Source organism: Podarcis pityusensis, assembly GCF_964106645.2.
Source record: "Podarcis pityusensis genome assembly, chromosome: 4".
Lineage (NCBI taxonomy): Eukaryota > Metazoa > Chordata > Lepidosauria > Squamata > Lacertidae > Podarcis > Podarcis pityusensis.
Genome location: NC_138027.1, coordinates 70,005,211 through 70,029,667, shown reverse-complemented (window position 1 = coordinate 70,029,667; position 24,457 = coordinate 70,005,211). Strand labels below are relative to the sequence as shown.

Below are 24,457 nucleotides of genomic sequence, written 5' to 3'. Positions count from 1 at the left end.
CTAGTCTCTACCACAATTTTTGACCAGACATTAAGTTAAGATAATGTGGCACCAGGCGCTGTGCAGTTGGTGCTGACCCATGACAGGGCCTTTTCGGTGGTGGCTGCTTGCGCTCCCTAGTGATGTGCATATGTCTCCAACATTATCAATTTCAGGACAAATACTCAGGCATTTGGTGGCTGAATAATGCTGTTCCTGGCAACACTGTATGAAAGGATTTTAAAACTGTTAACAGTTTTATTAAGTTTTTAAAAAACAAAAACATGGATGTGTTTGCTGCCCTGGGCTCCTTTGGAAGGGAAGGATATAAGTTCAATAACAATATCTATATAGGAAGGCCTATACAAAATATGGGGATGCGGATGGCGCTGTGAGTTAAACCACAGAGCCTAGGACTTGCTGATCAGAAGGTCGGCGGTTCGAATCCCCGCGACTGGGTGAGCTCCCATTGCTCTGTCCCTGCTCCTGCCAACCTAGCAGTTCAAAAGCATGTCAAAGTGCAAGTAGATAAAAAGGTACTGCTCTGGCGGGAAGGTAAACGGCGTTTCCGTGCGCTGCTCTGGTTCGCCAGAAGCGGCTTAGTCATGCTGGCCACATGACCCGGAAGCTGTATGCCGGCTCCCTCGGCCAATAAAGCGAGATGAGTGCCGCAACCCCAGAGTCAGTCATGACTGGACCAGGGGTCTGGTCAGGGGTCCCTTTACCTTTTTATAAAAAATATGGGAACATTGAACTTCCATCATGTTCTTACTTGTTGACCAATCAGACTTACTTTCTCTGTCTGTCTCTGTCTCTCTGCATTTCCTATCAGATAGGGCTGCTAGGCTAAAATTAGCAATCTAGAGAATATCGTGTAAGAGGCACTTAGTCACTTTCTGCTGCTTAAGACAGATGATTAAAAACTGTGTCTTGGTGGTGCAATAGCTCCCAGGGATTTAGACATCAGTATAAAAGAAAATGTAAAAACTGTAGAATCTGTTATGTTTTGGTCTTAAATAGGAACAGATGTACCAGAGATGGATTCTCAACAGGAACACAATCAATTATCTATTTCTTCTGTTTCTTTTAAAGTAAAAAATAAAAAATAAAAGTCTTCATCTACAACAATTCTATGCAAATCCCTAGAACTGCAGGCTCAAAGCAGAGAGCCACCATTTTTTAAATGTGTGACAAAGTAGAACAAAGCAGTTCTTGGAAAATCATTAACACATCCATTTGGAAAGTTACTCACATTTCAACAAGCAATATAAATTAAAGCATTATTCCCAGTGGAAAATCCAGTAAGCAGCAATTGTCTTTTTAACTAGCTTAGGAAGAAGAACACAATAAACAGCAGCAACAGAAAACATGGAAATCATGGCAGTATTGTGGTACAGCTCTCTGCTATATCCCGTAGTTTGCCAAACACCACTTTATAGAACAATTACAGGTGCAAGCTGTGAGGGGGGGCAAAGGCAGACTAGTAGGTGCTGACTTGCATATTGGTTTCCCATCACCAAAGTAAAATAAGCTTAAAACTATTTGGAATGTGCAATGGCCTTAAATAACCATTCCAGAAATTCTGTATTTTCTGCTATTATTATCGTCATCATCATCACAAACTCCCATTAAAAAGTCAAATACAGGGATATTATTGCATATTGTCTTTTTTGCACCTTTCAAAAAGCATTACTTTATTATGCATGACTCTTTAAGTGAAGGCAATGGCCATAGCACTGGCTTTCAGATTCTGGCATGTAGAAACTTTGCATAAATGGGGAATTAAGAAGAATAAATGCTCCATACTGTTGATTTCCCAATTCTTCTGTAATGAAGAGTGGCTCTTGGATATGACAAGAGTTAATTATTTGTATGTAGGGGTCAATCCACAAACAGGCTATATGGCCTATTTTTGTCCATGTGATTATGCATGTGAGTGCATAGCTGAATGGGGTAACATCTGAGTGAAACAAATGCAGACATTTTCATGAACTGGAAAACATGCAGAAAGGGAGAACAGAAGCAGCTCCAATTCCATCAACTTTCTTAACATACACTTAATATATCTGCATTCATTTTATATATAAATTGATTTTTTATGAAAGAGCAGTAGTTTATTTGCTTAATATAGCTATTCAACCCCTAATTAATGCACGGTGTGGATTCAAAGGTGTAGAAACTTGAGTATCGCATACTAGCTGTGGCATTCTTTTTACTCACTACTGATGCCTTCCTTCTTCCAAGTCTTCTGGCATAAGCAGAGAGCTTGTGCAAGGAAAGCTCAGGTCTCTCATATTATGGCAGGAGGCAGAAGCCAGGGGCAAGAGGACTTACACCACTTGTCTTCTCCAATGCCCAGCACAAAGAGAGAGAATAGACACTCTCCTTCTCTGAAGTTCTTTCCCCCCCAAGTTTGTGCTATGTTTTTAAGAAAGCATGAATGATGCAAGTCACTCTTGTTGCTTCTGCAAAAACCCAGCCAACATTTGTTGTGTTACCGCTGTATTCTGCCCAGTTGGCACTGACCCTTAAAAGGACTTTCTCATTGGTGGTTTCCCATTTGTGGTGAGCTGCACCCCTCAATGTTAACATTCAGGGCAAATTTAAAAACATTCTTTTTCACCCAGGCATTTGGTGGCTGAAAGACACACCGTTCCTGGTAACTTTGAGATTATAAATTGTGAGAATGTAAAACATGTTGTTAAAAGTTTTTAGAATGCTTTTATTGCGCTGTTTCCTATTTTGCAGGTCCCCCCCACCCCAGATTCCTTTGGGAGTAAGAGTGATCCAGCAGTACAACAATAGTCACCCCTCCCAATGCACATGCCAAATCACTTGATGGGGTATCGTGCCTGACAATGTGGAAAATGAACACAGACACACATCCTAAAGACAGTATTCCCTTTAATAGGTAGAGGGTAGTGGAACTTTGTTTTTGGGCATCCATGGGACACTACAGAAGGTGTGGAGAGGCCTGTGAAAACAGCTATCAACAGCTTAAAAACACACGGCAACTAACCATACACGCATTCAGAGCTGTCAAGTAGAACAATATCACATGTTCTCTCCCTCCCATGTGCAATAGACAGATGGCATTGCTGAAAAGTGCATCATATTTATTCTTAGAAGACACCTCAGTGGGTTTTTTGAGAAATAAAAAAAAACGTTCAATCTTCCAAGGTGATGAGGAAACAACCAGGCACCAGAGAAAAGCATTTTGTGAATGTAACTATTCAAATTCAAACTGCAAGATTTAATTGGATATACACACATTTGATTAGAGGAAATACAACCTGGCATCAATGCAGCTGTGGGGAACACTTTTTCTTGCTTCGTTTTACTTTCATACAGTAGTTCTTCTATGGTTATCGGAAGGTCCAGGGCATCTCGCATGATCGTTAATCCCTCCAGTGTCTTTTTACCCATTGCTAAGGATTTTACATCCCAGGTATAGGTTTTTCCAAAGCGGTTGCAGATTTCTTGGAACACAATAGTATAAAGACGTTCAGTATCTGAGGAATGAAAAAACACACAATATTAGTGGCATGATGTCAGAATGGGGCGTAATTACAAATTATGTTGCATTCTTGGAGGGAAAAGACAGCGCTCCTATTGGTGAACATGTTGGCAAGAATAAAAGACAATACAATAGGGTCTTGAACTCTTGGCCATAAGGAATTCATCTTGAACATCATGTAAGCCTTTTCTGACAGGCAAAACTAATAACTTCTGACTTAAGGTCACAGCCAGGCCACCCAAATCAGGGTGCCACATAACCTTTAACCTTAAATACATGGCAACAAGATTATAAATTCACATTCACACTGCTATAGAAAGCAAACCCTCATATTTTCAAAACACACTATTGTGGGCTGCAATGCACGATTACTGTACGTGTTTGGAACATATTTGTGGAAGAAAAGGAATGCCTTAATTGGGAGGTAATCTTTATCTTGGAACTGAAGATAACAAATGAAGAAGGAAATCTGGTACTCAAGGGATGTCATTACATATTCTATTTAAACTATAAAGTAATTTATTTTGCAAGCCTTTGAACAGGACTTTAAAAGTTCTTCAAAAGATGCCACAGTCTGCATTATATTGCCAGAGGCACTGTTACATTTACATCTGACTAGATTTCAATTACAACCCTATAACCTATAATCAAGGGGGTTTAAGAGCAAGTAAGTTCTCTTCAGGCCACACTCATGCATATAAAGTTTCAGCCCAAGGAACCAACCTTCTCCTGAATTCATTAGTTTCGAAAAAGATAAGCAAACATAGCCATTATGGTACAGTTTTACTGCGGCTCTTAAAAGCAAAGTTGTTGAGCACTTGTCCCCCAGTAAGGTTAAGGGGTCTAATTTTTTTTAATTTGAGGCCTACTACACAAAAATACAAAGGTAGGTTGACACCGCTGGTTCACGTGATGAAGATTCATTGCTATCCATTAGTCAATCATCATGGCACATTTGGCCATAGCATTCTTGACTTCTTTTTAACATTGCCTTAATGTACCAGTAAGTGTTCAATTATACCACTGCAGCTGGCAGTGGTCAGTTTCCAGTTCTTGAAATATGAAATGACATCACTGGATGCCAAAGGATCTCATTACCTTCAGCATCACCTTGAATGCTGACAGTGTAGACCATTTCTAATACTTCCTTGGAGAAAAAAAGATAGTTTCCCCAAAAAGCATGTCCAACTAATCCATTAACAGTCATTCCATTTGGCTGCAGTAGAGCTGAAGACCTGCTTAGATGAAGTCTCATTTGGCTCTTCCCCTTCTCAAACTGTCTCCCTCAATGGCCATATAACTTTAACAAGTATTAGTTCCTGAATTTGCTTGTCTTCCTGTTTCCTTCCCATCTTCCCCTCACCTCTGCTGTATTATAATCCATTTATCGAAAATCTACAAAAAGCAACAACAAACAGTGCATGAGCACCACCTGTTTACTTCATGCGAGTTTCCAACTCCCAAGTGGCTCGCAACTCAACGTTTCTAGATTCCGCATTCTTATCATGAACCTGACTTTAGCTGCAGTAATTTCATGCAGTAAGCATTTGAGGTCGTTTCAGCAGGTCAGTTTGCTAGTGCCCAATGGAAGGGTGATCCATATACCTCACAGAAGCCATTACATCAGACTGGGATAGAGGAGTGAAAAGACAGAAGTGCAGGGCTACCATCAGCTCTGCTGAGAAGCTGTCATCTGGCAGCAGACATTACATCAGGCTGCAGCAGAGGGAGGAAGAGAAGGGATGCAGCCTCACTCTATCATCACAGCTGAAAAACCAGCAATTCTTGAATCCTCTCCCTGAACTTTTCCAACTTTTGCGATCAGAATCATGGATTCCTCAAAAGCTCACAAAGTCTCAGTCAGCACTATTCTAGTGACTAGGCTGGAAAAGATGCCATGACTGATAGCCTGATGATGCATGCAATACACAAACAAACTCATACCCTGTTCATTTGGCACTGCATGATGCTCTCAGCAAGCTTATGTGAAAAGGAATTAGCAACATAATTAAGATGTATATCCTTATTTTAGCGCTGAAAAAGTTCTGCTTCTATATTGGTTGCAGGGAATCACTGATCTACCAAGAGATTGAGGATGACTCCTTTCTATTCTTATACCCTTCAATAATATACCAAAATATAGTAGAAATAATGACCACACAGAAATGACCATAAAACCTAGATTTCATATTAAGTCTAGATGCAGGCCTATTCATAGAAGCAAAATTCCCATAATGAAAAGAGAGAAAAAAATCTCCTGAATCTGGGCTTGAAAATAGATGGGCTATAATTTTGGAAATTTGTTCAGAAGCATCTTCTGCTAGATTAGACCAATTACACCAGAGAGACCCAATAGGCACAATGATTAAAACTAATTTCCTCAGTTGGGTTGTGTGATAAACTGTCTCCAGTGTAACAAGCATATCTGAATTCTGAATATTGTTTCAAAGTTCCTATAGCACATGCTACACATATATTGGGAGTGTAGTTTAAAACCATTAAACTGGATGGAACCTCAAAACAATTAGCAACCTTTGAATGATGAGTCAAAATTCTCCAACAATACATTAAAAGACAGGTGCAAGCTACACATATTGCAGCACTTTTTTTTATATATAAATCTCTTCTGAAATAAAAATAATAATGTGATTGCCAACAACTAAGGATTGCAACTAATTTAATCAAGCAATGATTTGAAATTAAGTTTTTTGATTACCACTTAACATAATTCAATGAAAGTATCTATAACTCATCCTAATGGGGAGCAGGTATTTTATTCTTTTAGGCTTTAGCTGCTGCAAACAAGTTTTTTGCCATATTACTCAAGACAGCATAAGTACTTGCTATAAATGGATGCTACTGTATGCACATTATGTTTACTGTTGGTTGGGTGTAAAAAAAAATGGTTGTAGTTTGCTTCTTGATTTATTAAAAATGTAATTCACTAGTGCGAGAGTTTGGTTGTTCAAATAGTGTAGTATTGTCACCAACTGTTGTCCCAAGAAGGCTCAAGCAGAGAATTATTATTCTTATATAGTTAATCCTTAAAATATGAAGCATAATCACACAAATTTAAAGTGTACTCACACTAATTCATTTAACAATTTTTACTGTATACAATGGTGTTTGGCTAAGGAAGTTTGTAAATTTAAGAATTTTTCAACCAGGCAGCTTTTTGAATAGTCAGGTCTCTTAAAAGGCAGAATGGGGACTATTCATACTTTTTCCTACTTGCATCTCCGGAAGGGAGTATTGGTAAAGGATAGTCATGATTCTGGTATCATGAAGGTTCAACTTTTGACTTAAACCCTTAAGCCTATCTGCACCACAGTTATCAACTGATGAGCTTATATCTGAGGGCTGGGACAAAATCACACAAAAAAAATATTTATATTTTCAGTAGGATAAAAAATTTCCCACCACACCCCCAACAATGACAATACTGGTTACAAAGTAACCAAAGAACAAAGTAACACATTGCAAACAAGCCATGTGCTTCAGTCTCTTAAATCCTTTATGCAGTTTGGTGAACTTTCCTCTCTGTGGTCCCAGAGAGAGATCCTAAGCTTGTTCATCACTGCAGACCTTTTCTGTTACTAGCTGCCTCTGATTTCAAGTTCTGCTATGAGATCTGCAGCTCAGGTTTTTGGGGATGAGTCATCATGGATTCTTTAGCACTGCAGGGAGGTGAACTAGATCAGCCTTGTGGTCCTTTTCCCACTCTATAATTCTATGATTCCAATATTAAGCTGTGATTATTAGTCATTTTAAAAGATCTATAATGCCTCAGTGGTGCTTTTGATTTAGTTATCACTTTAAGGATATAGTTTAATTGTACAATGATTGCCACCCTCAAATCCTTTTAATGAAGGGCAGTGTAACAGTGTTTTAAATAATAAAATGTGAAGCACATTCTACCCATGTATAACGGCTGCTGCAAAATCATCTTACCCAATTCCCACACACTGCAAGCCAAAACAACCAGTTTCAGATTAATGGGAACCAATGATTCATCCACCTTCACGCAGAAGTAAAAAGAGCCAAGTGAGAAAAAGGAAAGCAAGACCACAGTTTTTACAGATATATATTAACACTTAGATTCAGACGGTGGTGCTGTAAGACAAGGAGAAGAACTGCGAGAAGTCTCAAAAGCTAGGTTTACAGCGCTGATTTGCCCTAGCCCAAAGCACACTGGGGAGCTATTGTAAAGCTGAATGTGCACAAGTTAAATGTGCACAGATTGCAGGCTTACTCTATACCAAAAGCCAGAAACCAACCAAATAGTCACTTGAACCACTGGATAACAATGCACAAAGGAGGACAGAGTAAATGGACAAAAACTCAATGTTTATCTTCATCTTGACAGAGGTTGTAGAAAAACCCATATTATAACTGTTGTTGGGGAAGGCAATGGAGGGATTATATCAAGCTAAGATGAAAAAGAACTTGTGAAAAAACCATATCAATAAATTTCCAGACCCATATGACATTTGTTCTTTTTATTTGTCCAAGCCTTTTAGATGAGCTTTATTTGAAGTATTTTTACCTGGCTCTTAAATATTAACAAAGAGCAGTAGAAAAGTTATTTGACACTGCTGAATTTTGTTATCTAATGTTTTTTGTTTTTTTAATGTGTTAGCCAATTGGGAAGGCTATTCCCCCAGATTTAATAAATAAAATAAATGATATTCATACATTCTTAAAAGAGAGATGAAATTACTTGTAATTTTAAAAAGGGAAGATTTTAGCCAGCTAACTTACTACATGATTGGAAGTTAGCTTAAGTAAAACGTACTTTTAAAATGTGCTTGACACGTTTTAAATGGTTCGCAAACAGAAGAACAAATTATCCAGTATTACTAACATGTTGATATTCTTTTGAGTGTTAACATGTATGTATGGAAGGACCAAATTGTAAATATGCGCTGGATTATGGAGAAAGCTAGAGAGTTCCAGAAAGACATCTACTTTTGCTTCATTGACTATGCAAAAGCCTTTGACTGTGTCGACCACAGCAAACTATGGCAAGTTCTTAAAGAAATGGGAGTGCCTGATCACCTCATCTGTCTCCTGAGAAATCTCTATGTGGACAAGAAGCTACAGTTAGAACTGGATATGGAACAACTGATTGGTTCAAAATTGGGAAAGGAGTATGACAAGGCTGTATATTGTCTCCCTGCTTATTTAACTTAGATGCAGAATTCATCATGCAAAAGGCTGGGCTGGATGAATCCCAAGCCGGAATTAAGATTGCCGGAAGAAATATCAACAACCTCAGATATGCAGATGACATAACCTTGATGGCAGAAAGTGAAGAGGAATTAAAGAACCTTTTATTGAGGGTGAAAGAGGAGAGCGCAAAATATGGTCTGAAGCTCAACATCAAAAAAACGTAGATCATGGCCACTTGGCCCATCACCTCCTGGCAAATAGAAGGGGAAGAAATGGAGGCAGTGAGAGATTTTACTTTCTTGGGCTCCATGATCACTGCAGATGGTGACAGCAGCCACGAAATAAAAAGACGCCTGCTTCTTGGGAGAAAAGCAATGACAAACCTAGACAGCATCTTAAAAAGCAGAGACATCACCTTGCCGACAAAGGTCCGTATAGTAAAAGCTATGGTTTTCCCAGTAGTGACGTATGGAAGTGAGAGCTGGACCATAAAGAAGGCTGATCGCCGAAGAATTGATGCTTTTGAATTATGGTGCAGGAGGATACTCTTGAGAGTCCCATGGACTGCAAGAAGATCAAACCTCTCCATTCTTAAGGAAATCAGCCCTGAGTGCTCACTGGAAGGACAGATCCTGAAGCTGAGGCTCCAATACTTTGGCCACCTCATGAGAAGAGAAAACTCCCTGGAAAAGACCCTGATGTTGGGAAAGATGGAGGGCACAAGGAGAAGGGGACGACAGAGGACGAGATGGCTGGACAGTGTTCTCGAAGCTACCAGCATGAGTTTGACCAAACTGCGGGAGGCAGTGGAAGATAGAAGTGCCTGGCGTGCTCTGGTCCATGGGGTCACGAAGAGTCGGACACGACTAAACAACTAAACAACAACAACAACATGGAAGGACAATGTGGTATACAATATATACTTGCAGAGAGTCCTTCACCAAATGCTCCTAAGAAGACTTAGCACTCAGGCATGGGATAAGAGGAGAGAAAACTGGATAATGAAAGAGAAGCAAAGGGCTTCCTTTTTTCTGGGTATGTGAAGAAGAAGAAGAAGAAGAGTTTGGATTTGATATCCCACCTTTCACTCCTTTTAAGGAGTCTCAAAGCGGCTAACATTCTCCTTTCCCTTCCTCCCCCACAACAAACACTCTGTGAGGTGAGTGGGGCTGAGAGACTTCAAAGAAGTGTGACTGGCCCAAGGTCACCCAGCAGCTGCATGTGGAGGAGCGGAGACGCGAACCCGGTTCCTCAGATTACGAGACTACCGCTCTTAACCACTACACCACACTGGAGTGAGTAAGTGACCATTGCAATTGTTTCACACAGCCTTACATACAGTTACATTAAACACACTAGTGTTTAAGACCCTAAACAACTTAGGCCCCAAATATTTGAAATACCACTTCTTTCTGTACTGACCCCACCAGGTATTAGGAGAAGGCAGAGAAGGCCTTCTTGGTAACTCTGCTGTTCTTAGAGGTTCAGGGTGGGTGGTGGCTCAGAAGAGGGAATTGTCTATGAAAGCTTCTAAATTGTGGAATTCCTTCCTCACAGGTGTGTCTGGCACCTTTACTACAGTTTTCAGCAAATGATGGAAGATATAAATCTTCATTCTGGCCTTTGACTCCCAGCATGTGCGTTTTTAAGAACTATGCTATTCCCGTGACTGCAATTATTTTTAGCTGTTTTTAAATACTGATTTTTAAATTGTGGTAACCTGCCCTGGAACCTGCTAGTGAAGGGCAGGTAATAAATTGAATACTACTACCAACAATCCCTGTTGGATCAAAGGTCCCATCAACTAAATTCAAATTATGCATTACATTCCTTTGCAGAAACCAAATGAATGTTCTAGAAATATTTTGCATGTACCCACCATTTCAAGGAGGCCCCACTCTAGTATCTGCATGCAAACATAACCTGAGGGGAACAGTCAGTACAAAAAATTACTCAGTGAAATAAGAGAAAAATATTGCAGCAGGCACCTTTTTTGCTTCAAAAACAGGCACGGAGAGCTTTTACTGGCCTAACCTTAACAAGATGAGAGTCTCATAGGCCATCTATTTCCATTAATTAGGCCTCTAGGCAGCAGTTCTCAGAGAGAGATGGGAAACTGAAGCACAAAATAATTATAACAAATTCCATTAACAAAATTGTTCGGTGTGAGGGCTTTTTCCAACTGCAGCTCTAGATGATATTAGTATACTCTAAGGAACAAATGTCTACAATACAAAGAAAGAATACCTGAACATTATGGAAAAACCTTCTACTTTGTTCTTCCTACTGCTATATAAAGGATAATTTTAATCACCATTTTTGTTCAAAGCTTCTAAAGGCATTTTTTTTTCTTTTACAATACAGACAGTTTCATGTGGTTATCCTTGATGTTGTGTCAGCAAGTCCTTTATAAACTGCTATTGTATTAAGATGTTTATCACTTGGTAATAAGAAGCAAAACAACATTTTTAAGAGTACGAGGAGGCATTTAAAACAAGCTAGTTAATTCAGAAAGGTGTATTATTCTGCCATCACTGCATTTTTTTAGTATAGAAAAAGGGGGGGAAAGGATCCAATTCATAGATCTGATTTAACTGGTACTTATTACAATGGGAGTCTGATTAAGGGCTCAATGGATGATAGCTAGATCGCCACAATAGACAAAACCATTACACTGTACCATTCAACAACCTTCAAAGAAAAATTTACTGGGCAGCGTAACTGATCAATAAGCTTCATTTTAGCCAGCCAACTGAATAACCCTTATGGCTTTGCTTTACTATAACAACTCTCTATCAGATATACTCCCAACAAATAGCTTCTGAAGTTATCTGCATTTACTAGACTGGTGGAGCTCTGCTTGTCTGCTACTGTCAAGAACTAATTCTACTCTGGGCGACATTTCAAACCACCAGAATTTCTCAGTGTGTGTCAAATAAAATTTCAAAACAACTTAAGACATAACTCTGTAATTTCCTACTTCAGCAACCCTCCACTGTGATAGTCCTTTGAAATTCCTGCACCTTTATACATAACAGGCAGGAAGTCCTTAAGATATATAAGGAAGGCGCCAGACGAACCTCCCTGGGGAGAGCATCCCACAGTTCTACATTCCTGTTCTCGTGTTACCACCTTCTGGACCTCACGTGGAGGAGACACACAAAGAAGGGCCTCAGATGATGAATGCAGAGTCCTGGTTGGTTTATATGGGGAGAGGTGGTCCTGAGCCACTTATTGCCAGAGCTTGCAAACCCCCTTTGGGCCAAGCAAGTTTCTTCTCTGCCCCGCAACTGGTGACATAAGCAGGACAGATGGATGTGGCTTGGCCAAATTAGCCTTGCAGGCCAAAAGGGGAAGACTGGGAGGTCCAATTAGGCATCAGGCTGGAGATTCCACACCCCTGCTCCAGAGGATACTTTTCACCGGTGAAGTTCAGATCATCAGATGGTCTGGTTATATATAGAGTAGACTTTTGGGGCCGAATTCAACTATTTAGGTGTGCTAGCAAGAGCCAGTAAAATGAAGTCTCCCCCCCCCCTGAAATGTTTGTGTTGGTGGGACAATTCAAAGTGTGTGGCACAAATTCATTCCCTTTGAAATCAATGTGGTTTATGACATACTGTATTCTTCTTTGGCGATCATTCGTAGCCATGTAAGATTGTCTTCCATGAATATGGTCTTAACAGTGTGTTACTCACAACTAACTAAAGTCCTACTGATTTCTGTGGGTCTTTCCTAATCATGGCTAAGCCTAAACTCAACTCATCTGTTTCAAGAATTTATTCAAAATCCCTCCTTGCATGAGATGAAATGTAATTGCCCACAGATAATTAGCCTATTGTCAACATGAACTTCTGCCTTCCCTTCCCACCACACAATGCAGACTGTCAGCCCAACAGTTCCAAACCCATCAAGCCAAGACAGGTATTTGAGAAGGCTGTGGAAACAGAAGCATTATTGTTGCTTGCTGTAATGAGCCAGTGGAGAGAGCACCTTTGCCCTTTAAAGCCAGGAGAGAATATGTACTTGGTTCTCGCAGTACTACTATGCCCCTTTCAATTTACCACATCATAAAATTAGAGCTACCCAAACAAAAAGACTGCAACAGTGACAAAAAGATGTGAACCTTTTTATCCATTCAACACAGTGGTTAAAGTCTTAAAACTGTCTCAATGTTTACATTACAATTAGTTTTTGCTACCAAATACCTGCTTTGGAAAGCAGAAGCTTCTTACTTCTGAAAAGTTAAGAGACAGAAGCCCTAGTCTTAACTTTTCTTTCAAGGAAGTGGGATTGAGTCATATGGCTTTGTATTCCCAACCTGCACAGTTCAGGGTTGAAGGTTAGAAAAAGATATACATGTGTCACTGTTCCTAATTGTGCATTTAGTAGTATACACAGCCTTCTCTCACTTTCAGCCTAACCTATGGAGGTTGGAAGGTCAAGTTTTTTAAAAAAAAAACACACAAATATCTGTTAGGCGCATTTCTAACCCACTCTTCATCCTAGGGTACCAGAGTAAAATAAAATAATTCAGCAAAACAATAGAACATTTAAAAATTCGATCAAACAACCAACAAATTAACATAATGCATTGAACATGATTATAATGAAAAGTTCAGATAAGAACTAACATTCCTCTTTAACCAGGTCTTTGGCTAAGTAACATATGATGCCCTTTTAAATGTGTTGTGGAATGAGAAATAATTGGCTTGTCTTTGTTCTTATTCTTATGCATTTTTTTGGTTTTTATATTGTAATTTTATGTTATGAACCACCCTGAGATCTAGAGGTATAGGGCAGCATACCAATTTATTGAATAATAATAAGAGGCAATTCACACATTTATGACAACAGGAGTGACTGCCTGCCTCTATGATAGGTAAAATGTGGGCTAGATTATTGTTAATGTTAATTTGGCTGACTGACCAAACCCAGAGTACTCACTAATGGTTCCTCATTATCCTGAAAAAAATGACAAGTGGGGTGCCACAGGGTTCTGTTCTGGGTCCAATGCTGTTCAACATCTTTATAAATGACTTGCATGAAGGAATTGAGGGGATGCTCATTAAATCTGCAGATGACACCAAACTGGGAGGGGTAGCTAATGCTACAGAAGACAGAATCAGAATCCAAAATGACCTTAACAAATTGGAGAACTGGACACAAGCTAACAAAATGAATTTCAATAAGGACAAATGTATGGTTCTGCACTTAGGCAGAAAGAACCAGATGCACAAATATAGGGGGGGGGGGGCACTAGCAGTACATGTGAAAAGGATCTAGGGGTCTTGGTGGACCACAAGCTTAACATGAGTCAACAGTGTGATGCAGCAGCAAAAAAAAAAAAAAAAAAAGAAGCTAATGCTATTCTAGGTTGCATGAACAGAAACTTAGTGTCCAGATCAAGGAAAGTAATAGTAGCACAGTATTCTGCCTTAGTCAGACCACACTTGGAATACTGTGTCCAATTCTGGGCACCACAATTTAAGAAGGATGTTGACAAGCCGGAACGTGTGCAGAGGAGGGTAACCAAGATGATCAAGGGTCTCAAAACAAAGCCTTTTGAGAAGCGCTTGAAGGAGCTGGGTATGTTTAGCCTGGAAAAGAGGAGAGTGAGAGGAGATATGATAGCCACCTTCAAATATCTTAAGGGCTGTCACATGGAGGAGGGAGCATGCTTGTTTTCTCCTGCTCTGGAGGGTAGGACTCAAACCAATGGCTTCAAATTGCAAGAAAGGAGATTCTGACTAAACATTTGTAAAAACTTTCTGACTGTATTTCTGACCACTATTCAGCAGTGGAATAGACTGTCATGAGAGATAGTGGACTCCACTTCCTTGGAAGTTTTTAAGCAGAGATTGGATGGCCATCTGTCATGGATGCTTTAGCTGAGATTCCGGCATTGCAGGGGTTGAACTAAATGACGCTTGGTGTCCCTTCCAACTCCAAGATTCCATGGTTCTATGATTCTATGTATTGTTTCAGAACCATGAAGCCAGGAAAAGAAAGGGTTTCTCAGGGTAGAACCACACAACTGTAACTTCTCCATACAAAGCAAATTTCTCAGGTCTACCCTTTATAAACTAGAAGAAATCAAAGAGATAGCTATACCCACAACTTAGGACTGCAAGTGTAAAAAGAGTGGCAATGTGGGCAAACATAGCAGGGTGGCCATTAGCAACTTTATTATTTACTTCCTGAGATATATGCATAATGACAAGGTGGAGAACTATGGAAACATGCAATGCACTGCATTTTCTGTACAGTAAAGGGGGCAGATAATTACGATTATGGATGGAAAAGGTGTGTGTGAAAGGACTGAATAGCCCATTCTGGATCATATTAAATGAAAATGCCTCACCTGAAAATAATTACCTATGCTGTTTAATTGCATCATTTGTAAACACCAAGAGAAAATCAAGGGCTTATTCAGTTACAAAGAACTTTGTTAAGTACAGGGTCGATGTTTGTAGTTAGGACAAGTTAAACTTCACTGTCAGTTTTAATGCCTTTGATTGTCACGGTGAAGGTAAGCTTAAAATCACCAGAAAGAAAAAAAGCAATGTGTGAAAAGTCCCTAAGAGATGTATTCAGATTAAATCAAAATGTAAAAACTACAGCAAAAAGAGCCCATGAGTGGATAACTGAGGAGGGTCAGATTATTTATTGATTGGGGCTTAGGTTCATTCTCTTTCATTTGCTCTAATACTACATTACAGCACTTTCTACTGTTTGATTCTTTTCACCTGCTGACTACAGTCTCTTTGCAAATCTATACCCTTCAACGGATTTCTTTAAAAAAACAAACAGGTAAGGCAATCTGTCAAATCTTCACGAAGTATAGAAATATGCCTCTTAGTCCAAAATCAAATCAGAGGAAAGCGAAACTATGATTTACAAACCCCTTAAATTGATGCAGTCACAACCCTTTCAATGGCTGACACTTTATTTCAGCGGAAGCCAGGACCGCTTTGGACATTACTTGTCCCTACATATATCCCCATTGCCGCAGGGCCAACTGCTATCAGGGATTTCAAGTTGTGCTGCTGTTACTCATTAGCAACAAAGGTTTGCCTCTTCAGAACATTAAACACTGTATCCATTCCAGCAAGTCACTTGCCCAGGGTTATCAGCAAGGCAAGCAGCATGCCAGGACTATCATTCTCTGATAAATAGGTCAGCATGGACGGATGAACTGCTAACGTTTTTGATCATTTTGTCTTGTTTTTGTCAGTCGTTGCTTAAAAAGTAACTCTGAATTTTCTGCTACAAGTACAGAAAGTCAACTAACTCCATTTCCCATGCTTATGGAAAATACCAGAACTATCTTCTGATTAGAGATGAGAAGGCTTGGGGGGGGGGGGAATTGGGGGGGAAATTCCAGTGTTTTTCCAGGACTTCTCATCTCTACTTCTGATACAGAACTACCTGGTTGCTCTTCAGAAAAATAAAGGCTACATAGCTTAATATGGCTGTTTTTCAAGTAAGGGAATCCCTTACAATTAGAGAACTAGGAAGTGTTTTGAGATAGCAAATGTAGAGGAAACGCGGAATACCACTGTAATTTTGAGGAGTTAGATGACATGTCTCTTTCCCTTTTACATCCCTGGTTTAAGGTTTGCCGATTCATGATATAGTGGTACCTCGGGTTAAGTACTTAATTCGTTCTGGATGTCCGTACTTAACCTGAAACTGTTCTTAACCTGAGGCACCACTTTAGCTAATGGGGCTTCCTGCTGCTGCCGTGCCGCCGGAGCACGATTTCTGTTCTCATCCTGAAGCAAAGTTATTAACCTGAAGCACTGTTTCTGGGTTAGTGGAGTCTGTAACCTGAAGCGTATGTAACCTGAAGCATATGTAACCTGAGGTACCACTGTACTTATTCTTCATCCACTGGTGTGTTTATTGGCTACAGATCTGGAAAGAATCCTGCCCTTGGCAGAACAGCAAAGAGGCCTTGAAAACAAAAAATATGGCACGTCACATTGGCCTGCAGATCAGAGGGTCCTCACTCCAAGATAAGGAAAAGGGACACAGTTATGTTATTCAGCCACCTGAACATAACAATGAGGAACACAATTTATGAAGACTGCTATGTTAAAGCTTAACAAGATTAATTGCATAATAAAGAGCAATTTACACAGAAAGGTGAACTTAAACTGAATTGGTACTATTTGCTATGCTGCAGGAGAAAATTCACCTAGGAACCAAACTCCCACATAGAAACGCATTCTAACTCAATACACAATAAGACTGCTATCCATTTCCTTTTTAAACAGCCTCCAGCACAAGTTCCGTAGAAGTAAGAGGCCTAATGAAATTTATTCGTTTGAGTCAAGTAGGGTAAGTGTATTGATAAAAGAAAAAAGAAAATGGATAATTCAAATTAAGTACACATGCAGAAGAGATCTATTTCTGTAAACAAGTCTGTTGTAATTTTTTCCCCATTCTGGTTCTTTTCGTATTATCTATGGCAACAAAAGTGAGCTAATAACTTGAAGGCCAGGCTGAGCTCTAAGCTTAACCATAGAGCACTTACACTTTTCACCGAAAGATACAATAGCTCAATAAGCAAAGCAGCTCTTAATGTCCAGAATTTCATCTCCACCCTAGGGAGTACAGAAATGTTGGCTTGGTTTACCAGCTGATTGTTTAAAGCTAACTCCTCTATTTTGCAATGCCCATCAGAACATGCAGAGGACTTGGAAATAGGTATGGTCTTCTTTAACTTGAGAAGGTAAGAACTTAGGGAGTTCCTGACTCTCAGTAAAGACACATCAATTAAGAATAAGCAACTCTAAGCAGGAAACTAGAACAACTTGATCAGGTGCTCTATTACTCCAGCTACAATCCTTTTATCAACTTCATAAGAGATTAGCCAACTAAGTTATACTCACTCGACCTACTAAAATCAATGGATAAGTGAGCCATGACTAACTTTGATTTTAATAAGCATATTCACAGTATGAATTAGTCAGATATTACCTGAAGCTTTTGGGGTCCTGCTGTATTCCTAAAGTAACGTGTTTGCAAAATTACCTTTCTTTTGTATTGTTCAAATATACCGTATTTTTCACCCTATAGGACGAACTTCTTCCCCTCCAAAAATGAAGGGGAAATCTGTGTGCGTCCTATGGGGGGAATGCAGGCTTTTGCTGAAGCTTGCGCACCGACCCCTCTCGCTCTCCAGGCTTCAGGAAGCTATCAGCAAGCCTGGGGAGCCCACGGGAGTTCCCGCAGGGCTCCCTAGGCTGCGGATAGTGGCCTGCTGCCCGGAGCGTGGGGCGCGCTGAAGCAGAGCGCCCTGCGCTTCGGGCAGATACCCACAGCCTATTCTTATCCAGATCAGTCACACTGCCGAGCATCATAGTCACATGAGATTATTGCTGAGCTGCAATTATTATTTGCAATTTGACACCAGCATTTTAATGGGCACAATAAATTTGATGGCAAAGCTGTTAAACCAGTATTTTTATTGACAGAAAGGAGAGGCATCCAGCAGGCAATTCAGAGCAAAACCAACTCTGGGCCAAATTACGCAATATAGGGAAGCAGCCTGCTGCCCGGAGCTCGGGGCGCACTGAAGCCGTGGCTGGGGGGGGGGGGAGAATTTTTTTTCTTTATTTCCCCCCCCAAAAAAAACCTAGGTGCATCCTATGGGCCGGTGTGTCCTATAGGGCGAAAAGTACGGTACATTAAAAGCAAATGGTCCCACCTGTCCTCATCAGGACTCCAAAAATGATTTACTGTTGAAGCTGCCAGAGACTGTCACTTTACAGATAGGTCTCTGCACATTGGCGGGGCATATAGCTCCATTCAAAACAATTTTCAGTCACCATATGAGACAGTAAAACTTCTAATAAATATATAACATCTCCCCACAGTGTCTCTAGTTCACACTAAATACTTTGAAGAACTTAAGAGAGTCTTTATGCTAGATTAGGGTAGCCAATGTGGTGCCCTCCAGATGTTGCTGGAGTACCACTCCCATCATCCCTGACCATTGTTTATGCTAGCTATGGCTGACAGTATTCCAACATCTGGAGGGTACCATGTTGTCTATCCCTGCACTAAATAGGTTTTCTCATTATTCATTCCTCAAGATTCTCTAGTTTGTATGCATGCATTAACTGGGGACAGCAGAAAACTGGTTCTGATTACTCTAGCTCTACGTAGAAAGGTGTTCACAGAACCAACGTTTAATGTCATGCCCTCTGCTTTTTTGGATAGCCGCTATACGAAATTACCCTTGGAACAGCAACATTGTGCCTGTTATCCATTATATTATATTATATTATTCAGTGTCCACTTTACAAAGGTCCCCATGAAAAATACTTGCTGGAGTTTAGTTGCAGGAAGAACTTTGCATGTTTTTGATGTTTTGATAGTTTTCATTATATTACATTTTGTGCTTCTTAATTTACACTGACAGCCAGGAAATTAAGACCTAAATTTGAGACTCAACTCCAGTTTGTTTATTTTGCTTCCTATTTTGCTGAGGTTTATAGCTAAACAAATATAATTAGTACTTACTCACCACTAGACGCTTGACACTGATACCACTGACAGAACTATTCCCTCCAATTTGTCATGGGACTGAATGACAGCATGTTTCATAACATTAAAAAAAATGAAATTTAGATTTCCATTCACTTAGGGATTTTGAAGAAGAGCAGTTCCTGTGCATCATTATGTTGGTCTGTGCAGCCAGACACATATACCAAGTGCTAATTTCATCATACTACTTTCTACCCAAATCTTCAATGTCAGTTTCACAGACCCATTCAAATGTCTAGATTAGCCAGAGATTCCATAAACCCCAAGTGCTATACAAAATTATGTTGCTGCAAGCTTTGGAAAGCTCCAGCACTTATTTGGGATTCCATTTTATCCAGCAAGCCCACAGAGTAAAAGTGAACATACAGATATGCTGTTAAATTTAATTGTAGTACAGTCTAACAATTTTTTCCTTGGTTGGGGGGCTGGTCTTGTAAATGTAACTTACCACCTATGCTACAAGTATTTACTAAGAACCGGAATGTTTGCCTTTCTTCTTCTGCCCCTACTCCCCTGCCCACACATACATAAAGATCAGCTTCTCTTCTTTAAAATTATTCAGCAGTACATCAAAATTTTAATTCAATTATTCCTACTCCCCTGGCGTTGTGCTACACAGTAAAGTGTGCTCTGCTTTTAAGCTGCCTAGCTAAATCTTGTTGCATATGCATTATAGAAATTAGACTTTGAACAGAATTTTAAAACAGCATATTAGAATTCAGATAGACTTGTTCTGCAATTATAGAACTATTCAGGTTTCCACTAGTAATAAAACACTAATAATCTTACAAAAAGTGGGAAGCTGATGTAGCATGTTTTCTTAGCTCTAAAAGTTTAAGGATTTTTATCATTTAATCCAGTGTTCCTTCTTATTGCTTATAATGAGAAGGGTGCAATCCGATATCTTAGGGGTAGTGTGCCTCATCTAAGGAGGGAGGGAGAAAGAGAGAGAGATCTGGCTTTTCCTGATTTGAATGTGGTCGCAACATTTTTCTCCTGTGTCCAAAGAATAAGAAATGTAATATTTCTCCAGGATGTTCAGGAAGAAAACCCTATAACAAAAAGAAGTCCATGTAAACACAGAGCAGCACCAAGTCTGGAAAACAAGACCAAAAGTATGGAAAGATCAGAAATCAGTTTGAATGAAAAAGAGAGATGCTAGCTTAAATACAGAGAGCAACCAAATGCCAAACAGTTATGGAACCCCTAGCAGACTGAGCTTGAAGAGAAGGGAAAGGGAAGCAAACACCAGCTACTGAGAAGATGGAAAACATGGACTTTTCAATCAGCATCATAGTTGAGAAGCACTGGGTCTGTATAAATTCAGTAAGAAAGATTAAGTGATATTAGGAAATTAAATAACTCATTTATCCAAACTGCATTCCCACAACCACAAGGGAAACATCTGTGAAAAGCATATCTCATTCTCTGACAATATAGCACTCTCTTCAACAGTGGATTTAAACAATGGGGTTGTTGTTTTTAACGATTGAACATATTGTTTAATTAATGTATGCAAATATTTTCGTTAAATGTACATTCGTTATGGAAGAATATGCTGCAACACTTGCACCAATACAAGATTCACTAGAAACCAGCTCTCTATAACATCCGAACAACTGGATAAAACAAGTTTTCACAACACTGGCAGTGTCCAGGGTGCGCCACATTTTGCAGAAACATCAAATCCTTATCCTACTTACAAATAAATACTTGGTTGAAGTTGTTAAAGAGCTCAAAACAGAGGCTGAAATAATCCATATGTTATTCAGTACCTGTTTAGGTATATATTTAAGTCATTATCACAGCATCCCATTGTGTTTGTGTATTTGGGATCATGTGGTACATTCTAACCCCAGTTATGAACACTCTCATCTCCCCATCATAAATATTGGTTTAATTATGTTTATAATGTATTTTTGGTAAATAAAAATGGAAAAACTAGTGAATTGGTTCCTCAAACATAGAATCACCCAAACAAACGAAAGAAAGAACACTATTTCAACCTAACCTATGTGTTAATTCAGGCTTCCTCAATCTCGCCCCTCCAGATGTTTTTGGCCTACAACTCCCATGATCCCTAGCTAGCAGGACCAGTGGTCAGGGATGATGGGAATTGTAGTCTTAACACATCTGGAGGGCTGAGGTTGAAGAAGCCTGTGTTAATTCATACACTGAACGAGTAAGAAAGTGTCAAGGCTTTTTGTGGCTCAGTGTGTTTGGGAAGTTATGGAGGAAACAAATATGAATAATGATCATTGCCAAGTAATAATCCTATGGAGGTTTGGGATTCGGGATTGGCATAGATATGGTTTCTATGTGGATTTTTAAGAAGGCTGGTTCAGAACCATTTAGGCATAAATAACTGGTCACTGTTGGGTCTTGAGTTGAGTTTCATGGTCCTGAGCAGATTTCTGAAAAAGTTGGTATACTAGAAGCAGCTTCTCAGGCTACTCCTGAATAGGAGAAGTAACTGGAATACAATTCCATAGTGGACAGATTAATGCAGTAAGGAGCACAAAGCAGCCTTCTAAAAGGTCAGGCATATGTTGGAGGGAAAGTTTTAATGGAATACCAATGACAAACAGCTATAGTTAAAAGTGTTCTCAAGAAGGCTAAACAATATAGCTTGAGGCAAGTTTGTGGAAACCTCTTTATAGATACACCAATTGTGTTGCTTTACAGGCAGATAAGGAAACTGAATGTTATCCAGTATTTTAGCTTTGATTACTGAGGATAAGAAACTGCATATAGCGAATGTAGAGAAAACTGAGGTGCTGGTGGCTGCTAGAATGCACAAATATCTGCATACACACTCAGTAGGAATGTGTTCATAGCAAGATGGATAAAGTGACCAAGAGGAAATTAAATTGAAGATTTAAGTAAGTTAGGAGAAATTGGGAGGGTTGTGGGATTCTAATTTTATCTGCGCAAAACTGTGGGTATGGTGTTTTCTAGGGAGATTACATTCTAGGGAGATTACCTGAGGGGATTACATTGAATCTTTTTTGGAAAACAGATACTTATACTCTCAAGTTACAAATTTCTAAGTTTCATATATATACACACACACACACAAACACACACACACACACACACACACACACACACACACTTGGAAGCAGCATATTTTGTATACAATAAATAGATGTAAAGTGTTACCAAATCCAATGAAGAGCTTTTCAGGTGGTACATGATGGTGGATAGGAAAACCCTATTGATGTTCTAGTGTGCATTTATTATATCTATTAAGGAGTACTGCTGTCAGGCACATGTATCTTCCTCAGCGTCCTTACTGTGCAAACTTAATGCTATTCATACAAAGACTGTGGTATAGGTATGATATAATGTGGTGCTAAATCAGATTGCTCATTAAATGCCTGGTTGTTTGTTTTATGGGTGGGAATGGGTGATTTTGATTTGAGTTGTGAGTTGAGAAGTAAAAAGTTATTGCAGACCAGTAGGGTCCAAGAATAACCATAAAGAATATTTTTTCCTGGTGGGATGGTGTTTAACATATACAGACGGGTCCTGGAAGCCATGGCATGCACAGGTGAGTTTAGCTTTTCTATGTCCCAATGTTTAGGATTCAACTATCCAATTGAGTTTCAATAGCAATGGTGAGCGTGGTGGTTATGAAATATAATTTGTAACTTTGGGGGGGGGGGGAAGATTCTGAAACACAATATTACCTTTCAAAGAAAAAGTTGGCTTTTAGTAACCTAAGGATGTGAGACCCAGTGGGGCACTGGGCTTGTCCCACCTTGTCTTGGTTGTTGGCGATTGAGAAGAGGGGTATGGGATGCAAGTGCAATCTAGGAAAGGAAATATGGTTGCCGAATTCAGAATTACAGTTAATGGGTCTTTGAGTCTGTTAAACTTCTGTTAAATTCTAACTCACGTAGCATTTGCTAGTAATGAGATAGCAGATCAGACAGCCAAGGACACTTTGGGGTATAAAGACTTGACACTGTGTTGCCTTTATCCTCTCTGAAAGTAAAATGTTGGGTCAAGCGGATGAGTGATGATCAAAAATTATGGAAAGCAGATCTCACAAGTGAGAGGTAATTTTCTTTGGGGAGATTTCTGGATATTTAACCAGCAGCTAAAGATGAAACAAGTGGGCCTGTTTAGGATTTTGGCATGGCACTGTACATTTCTGGAGTAATTTATTCAATGTCAGATAGATTGACACTTTTCTTGTGACATCTGTGAGTTGGAAGGAACAGTTGACCATGTGGTATGGGATTGCTTGAGATACAGGGGATGAGAAGAAGCCTCTCCTCTGGAAGCTGAATGGCTTGGGCATTATACATTAACCTTTAAGACTTTTGCAGGGGAGGGGGCAATATTTGAGGTCCAACGCTGTCAATTTTGTGGACATTCTTAGGTGGTACAGTACTATACTTTTTGTACAACTTTAACTGAGTATTATTATATTCTAGCAAGAGTCTGGCAATAACAGGTACTCTCCTTTTTGCTATTAAAATCTGAGGAGGAGAGGGAGATTTCAAGTTGGTTTTTTTTGCTTCTACTGTCTTAAGTTTTGCACCCACTTTGTGTTTGTATCTCTGGCAATGAATATGACACATCATTTGGAACCTGGAAGGGTTTAAAAAAACAACAACAACCAACCAGCTAATTAACACTGGACACATCACATTTTTCACCTTTCCCAGGGCCAAGGAGGCCTCCGTTGCACTTGGTTGCCTAATAATTCATCACAACTTGTCAGATGTGCTGGTGGTGGATGAAGAGCCAGGGAGCTGATTAAAAGGCAGGAAATATCACTTGTGGCATATAGAAGAAGTTAGGACAGCTAGCTGACCTGTTGTTGCTTTGATAGTGGGTAAAATGTCAGACAGGTAGCATTGCTGGGTGGCTGTCATATACTCACAGAATGTTAGCAGACTTGTCAACAGGAGCAGCTCATCTCTGTACCAGCCCCTGGAGGCCATTTTTGGTGGGACAGCCAGGCCACAGGGGCAAGAGCTCCATCAATGGCCTAAATTGTTTGGGCAAATCTTGTGTAATTAATACCTTGCCTATTAAATTCAATTAATAAAACTGTTTCCCATTACAATCCAATTAATTTATGTGTGTCTTTCAATGGTACTCACAAATCATTAGTAATTATACACCCAACATGGGTTTACCCAAGGCTTTTTATTTGGACTTGAGGAGATATCCTCAAGCACAAAACAAACATACATTGTAGCATGTACAAAA

At 39.6% G+C, this 24,457-nt stretch overlaps 1 protein-coding gene across 1 annotated transcript in view; it reads right to left on the bottom strand.

The window, feature by feature from the left end:
* The window catches only part of PUDP (pseudouridine 5'-phosphatase), a 63,224-nt gene that overhangs the window by 36,299 nt on the left and 2,468 nt on the right, over nt 1–24,457 (bottom strand). The window contains exon 2 of the mRNA XM_081001453.1: nt 3,273–3,491. Coding sequence (XP_080857579.1) covers nt 3,273–3,491 — 219 coding nt within the window. The remainder of the gene's footprint in view (nt 1–3,272; nt 3,492–24,457) is intronic.